At 48.5% G+C, this 6,120-nt stretch overlaps 1 protein-coding gene across 2 annotated transcripts in view; it reads right to left on the bottom strand.

The window, feature by feature from the left end:
• Window positions 1-6,120, bottom strand: part of KDM2B (lysine demethylase 2B) — a 138,298-nt gene that overhangs the window by 74,566 nt on the left and 57,612 nt on the right. For both annotated transcript variants that reach the window (XM_069081586.1, XM_069081585.1), the window contains exon 9: window positions 2,574-2,689. In XM_069081586.1, the coding sequence (XP_068937687.1) occupies window positions 2,574-2,689 (116 nt within the window). The remainder of the gene's footprint in view (window positions 1-2,573; window positions 2,690-6,120) is intronic.

A 6,120-nucleotide genomic window follows, 5' to 3' on the forward strand; every position in this document is an offset into this window, starting at 1 on the left:
GATCAAATCCGGGCTCAGATACTCAGCACCACACCCAGAAATAACTGGCCGTGTAACCTTGAGCAAGTTACTTAACCCCAATTGCTTAAAAAAAAAAAATAGACCACAGTCTGTGGAATCCTATGGCAATTACAACCAACAAATAGTCTGAAGGGTCCCCTAATTATTGTATGCACCTGACTAGGACCCCAGTGCAGGGGAGTGGAATGGCCCTGGCCTTCAAGGCAGCAAAGACCTGGGTTCGAACCTTGACTGTAACACTAGCTGTTTGACCCTGGCCAAGGTGTTTAAACTCTCTGTGCCTCAGTGTCCCCATCTGAAAAATGAAGGGGGTTGAAATTGATGACTTCTATGGTTCCCTCCAGACCTGAACCTAGAACCCTCCCAAGGGGAAGCCCAGTGCATCCATCCCTCCTTTCTGCTGCCCTCCAAAAGAAACAGAACACTGGGTCAGTGTTAGCCGGTCACTGGGGGGCCTGAGAAGGCAATGAATTTTTATTCGATTCCCCAAATCCAAAGGCATAAAAATTATCAAAGGGAAAATGAGGACTCTACATACCTAGAAATAGCTAGGTGGCACAGTGGATAGAGTGCCAGGCCTGGAGCCAGGAAGATCTGAATTCAAATTCAGCCTCTGGTACTTACTAGCAAATCACTCAACCTCTGTGCCTCAGTTTTCTCAACTGGAAAATGGGGATCATAATAGCACCTACTTCCCAACTGTCTGACTCAGTGTCAGAAACAGTAGGCAGGAGAGAGTGAAGATTTTAAGCAATGAACGTCTCAGGGGCAGGGCAAGTACAAAGGGAAGGATGCTCCCCACCCCCAATACCGCATCTCCTGGAACCCTTTGAGTCCTAGTTTTCTTGAGTTGAGAAGTAAAGGAGAGGCAGCTAGGTAGCACCACAGTACTGTGAGCACTGGGCCTAGAGTCAGCAAGACCTGAGTTCAAATCTGCCCTCAGACACTTCTTAGCTGGGTGACCTTGGGCAAGTCACTTAACCCGTTTCCTCATAGCCATAATTCCAGAGGACTAATGATGTAACATGCTATCTCTCTCCTAATTAGAGAGCTGAGAGACTCAGTGTACAGACTGGAGATGGACAGACAGATAGATAGATAGATTAGATAGATAGAGATAAAGGCAGATAAAATAGGTAAAGTTAGCTAGATATAAAGAGAGAGATAAAGACAGATATACCTATACCTATAAATATATATATATATATATATATATACACACACACACATATACATGCATTTATATATTTTTTTCTTTTAGTTAAGGCAAACATGGAAATCTGTTTTGGCTAATATGCATTTTTGTAACAGGGTTTTTAACTTTTCGTTCTCAATTTTTGGGGTGGAGGAGAGGAAGTTGGGGATGGGGGATAGAAGGGAGAGGGTAAATTTTTGCTGATTAAAAAACAAAATTTAATTTTAAAAAAAGTAAAGGAGAGACTGGGCCGCTAGGTGGCGCCATAGTGCATAGAGCACTGGGCCTGGAGTCTTACTGAGTTCAAATCCAGCATCAGAAACTTCCTAACTGGGAGACCCTGGGAAAGTCACTTCACCTTGTTTGCCTCAGTTTCCTCATCTGGAAAATGAGCTGGAGAAGGAAAGAGCAAAGCACTTCCAGACACGACTGAAATGAGTGAACAACAATGGAAAAGGGAGAGGTTGATACGACTGCCTGCCAAGCTGACATGCCGGGATGCCAGAGCCTCAGTCCAGGGGAAATGGGGGGCCAGAGGCAGAACTCAGGCACCTTCATTCACATGTGGTCTAGAGCCTTCTGTTGGGATGACTGATTGAGAAATGTTATCACTTGGTGAAATTATTGGACTGAAATGGTATGGGGAGAGGGTTAGATGAGATGGCCCCTAAGGACCATCTCAGCAAAAAAAAGTTATGCATTTTACATATATATTTGTCTTTCTGGAGAGGGGAAGGCAGGGCAATTGGGGTTAAGTGACTTGCCCAAGGTCACACGACTAGTAAGTGTGATGTGTCTGAGGCCAGATTTGTACTCAGGTCCTCCTGACTCCAGGGCCAGTGCTCTATTCACTGCGCCACCTAGCTGCCCTAAATCTATGCATTTTAAGAGCAGAAAGCCTCATAGTCCAGGCAGCTGGGTTCCCCTGCTGACCTTGGCATTCCCTAGAAAAACAGAAAGTAGTGGCAAAGAAGCCAAGAGAACTAGTTGGTGCCTCAGTTTCCCTGGAGGGGGGGGGTCCTTTAATGAGTGAGAAGCAGGAAGGCCCAGTTGCCCTGTTTCTTCTACGTCACTTCCTTACTGAAGAAGGGGATTTTGTGCACAGTTGAACAGAAACTCTGGAGGAGGAAGGGGCTGGCTGGGCCTGAACTCTAGTGGACATGTCACTCCCCCGCCCCAGTTGTCAGGCAGCCAGCTTTAGAGACAAGGATGGGGAGGCCGGTCAGGGTAACAGAGAGAGCCTGAAGGTGACTCTCCTCCCACACAACTGACCCCAGGAACCTAATCCAGTCCCCTCTGAGTGTCTGGAGCCAGAGTCCAAGGCCCTGCCCCAAAGGAGAGAAAGAGGGCTCCTTACCCGCGTCCTGTCCTCTATCTCATGGATGCGAAGCTGCATGGGCACATTAAAACTATGTAGGATATTTCCACCAAACACCAGGGAGTCTACGGGCGTGTAGACAGCATGGATCCAGCCTAAGCAAGGAAAAAGGAAGCACAGTGACTCATAGTCGGACCATCACAGATTTAGAACAGGATGGGTCTCCAAGGCCTCCGAGGGCAACCCTCTCATCTCCCAGAGGAGGGAACCAAGGCTCAGAGGGTTTAAACCCAGAGCTACACAGCAAGGCAGGGACTGGACTGAGATATGATTCAGGTCTTCCTGACCCCACCTTTATCCCCCCCACCCAATGAAGCAGCAATTTTAAAACATTTTGGTCTCAAGACCCCTTTACTGTCTTAAATATTATTAAGGACCCCCACCCACTTCCAGGGAATCAGGAACACTCATCTTCCCAAGTTCAAATTCAACCTCTGACACTTACTAGCTGTGTGACCTTGAGCAAGTCACTTAACCCTGTTTCCTCATCTGTAAAATGAGATGGAGAAGGAAATGGCAAACCACTCCAGTATCTCTGCCAAGCAAACCCCCAATGGGGTCAGGAAGAGTCAGACAAGTGAGAAGCCACTGAGGACACATGCCCAAAGAGAGTGTGTTTAGGGGAATCGTCTCGTCAATGTTCCAGAGTCAGCCCACAAGAGACAAACGGTCAATGTTCAACATGGGCATTGATGCTTTGGAAGTCAGCAGAGGCTCCAAATCAGGGTTTAATAGGTGCTTCTGTTAACTGTTTAGACTTAAAGGAGTGATAGGAAAAATAATCATGGAAATGAAACTGCAAAGTGTGCTGGGAACACTTTTTTTCCCCAGAGAGGCAATTGTTAAACATTGACTAGCACAGATTTAGTTGTCTATCAATACTTACCATACTAGATATTAAAACATTCTGATGTTATTGTGAAAATCATTTTAACTTGACAGACCATCCCTCTGACAGGCTCTCCACATGGCCAGGGGCCCTCACAGCACACTTTGAACTACTGTGCCATAGAAAACAAGAGACTCCCTTTGATGCCCCCTGGTTGGCATGGAGATGTTCAGGTGAAGCAGGCAGAGACAGGGAAAGACAAAGAGGTGACAAGAAAAAGGAGGGAGACAGACATAGCAGGGGGAGGGGAGAGGGAAAGGGGAGGGCGGGGAGAGGGGAGAGAAGAGGGGGGAGGAGTGATGGAAGGGGGAAAGAGGAGGGGGAGGAGGGAGGGAGGGAAGCTGGGAAGGAGAGGAAAAGGGGAAATAAGGGGGAGAGGGGAAAGGAGGGGGAGGAAGGGAGGGGGAAGGGGGAGGAAGGGAGATGCAGGGGAGGAGGGATGAAAGGGGAAGAAGGCAGGAGGGGAAGAATAGGGAGAGGGGAAGGGAGAAAGGAGGAAAAAGAGAGACAGAGGGAGAAAGGGATGGAGGAAGGAGGGTAGAGAGGGGACAGAGAGAGAAGGAAGGAGAAGAAAAAGAGAGAGAAAGAGGGGGCAAGAGAAGGAAGGAGGAAGAGAGATGATCCAGGAGTCAGCTTCCCCAAAGCCAAGGCCAGTTGGCAGGCTCCAGGGCTGCCTCCCCCGCCTCCTCAGCCTGAATGACAAGCAGCTTTCTCATATGGAAAGAGACCCAGGGAGGGCTCCAGAACCAGGGAAACACAGAGGGGAGATGGTGATCTGTCTGACATTCCTGGAAAATGAGCATGGAATTCCCTTAACGTGCCCTGGTATTGAATGTCCTAGCAACTGTAAAATGCTTTGTAAGCCATCAAATGTCCTATAAATGCAAACAACTCCTCTGGTGTAGACACGCACCCCGAGCACTGCGGCGACAGCAGACCCATGGACTGAGTACGTTCCTGATGCTAACACTAACCATCACGGACACTGACAACCCCACAGAGGCAGGGACCGCAAGTGCTATTGGTTCCCATTTGCAGATGACAACACTAAGACTCACACAGGTGAACTAACCTGACCACAGACACGGCCAGCTCCAGGAAGCAGGATCTGAACCCAGGTCCTGGGCCCCCGGATTGACTCCTCTAGCTTCTAAACATCTACCTGCCTTTAAGATTTGCTTTTCCTCTCCTTCCTAAGAGCTAAATCCTGGACTGTTTCCTCAGTAACTACAGATTTTGTTTCTCCCGAGGGCATTGGAAGCCTGGGTTATTATTAGTGGCACTGTTATTACTATCCTCAGCACCGCTGCTTTTAAACAGTGTTTCCCAGCATTGACGTCCCTGGCCGCTGATGTTGGACAGTTGGGGGGCACCAAGCCAGGGAACACAAATTCCACAAGGGGAATGCACCAACCAGACAGAGGAAAGGGTCTCGTGGGTTCAGCCAATCTGGCCAGGCCACCGAGAGACTCAGGGTCCAGGGGGTCATTTACGAGGCTGGGTGATTAACTTTCCCCTCTCTGGGCCCTCTCCCCACCTGTAAAATGGGGAGAATGATCCCCATGCAAACACACAACTATGTGAGGGGAATGGGCTCATCTGGGAATGAGGGACAGGACGCATGAGAACTTTCAGGCAACAGAGCTCAGCACCTTCCCCACCTAGCACAACAAGGGACTCAGGGACCTGCCAAAACATGTCCCAGGTAGGACTCGAACTCAGGGTTTGGGACCAAATTACTCAAAAGACCAGGGCCATTGACAGAGCTTGGCTCCACTGAAGGGCTCAGAAAAGACATTTCTCTCCCCTCTCTGGAGAGGCAATCACAATAATAATCATAATAATATCTAATGTTCACGTTCACACCTCCTATGTGCCAAACACTGTGCTAAGCGCTTTACAAATATCAGTTCCTCAGATCCTCACAACCTCCCTGGGAGGTAAGTGCTGTTATCCTCATTTTACAGGTAAGAAAACTGAGGCAGAAAGAGTTAGAGTGACTTGGTCAGGATCACATAGCTACTAAGTGCCTGAGGCTGGATTTGAACTTGGGTCTTCCTGATTCCAGGCCCAGGGCTTGGTTCACTATGGCACCCCCTGGCTAGTTTCTTTTCTAGAAGTTCCCTACACTGATAAAATCACAGGTCTGGGCAAAGGCCAAAAGACCAAGAAGTAACACAGAGAGGGAAGGGGGAGGAATCCTAGAGCCACAGATTATCAAACAGAAAGGTTCATCAGAGGCCACCTCATAAGAGCATGGTCCATGCTTTACAGATGAGGAAACTGAGGCAAGAAAGCAGAAGTTACTTGTTTAAGATCTCAAAGGATTGGAAGGAGCAGATTTGAGATTTGAACTCTGGTCTTCTGGCCTCTGGAGTGTTTTTCACTGTACCATACTAAAAAGTGGAAAGATGGAGGAGGAAGGAAGGGAGGGAGGGAAGGAGAAATGGAGGGAGGGAGGAAGGAAGGGAAGAAGAAGGAAGGAAGGAAAGGAGGAAGGAGGAAGGAAGGAAGTAAAGAAGGAAAGAAGGAAGGGAGGGAGGGAGAGAGGAGGAAGGGAGGAAAAGAAGGAGGAGGAAGGAAGGAAGGAAGGAAGGAAGGAAGGAAGGAAGGAAGGAAGGAAGGAAGGAAGGAAGG

The sequence above is a fragment of the Petaurus breviceps genome, unplaced genomic scaffold (genome assembly GCF_028583685.1).
Source record: "Petaurus breviceps papuanus isolate PSGF00001 unplaced genomic scaffold, PetGlider_PUasm1.0 99, whole genome shotgun sequence".
In the NCBI taxonomy this organism is placed as follows: Eukaryota; Metazoa; Chordata; class Mammalia; order Diprotodontia; family Petauridae; genus Petaurus; species Petaurus breviceps.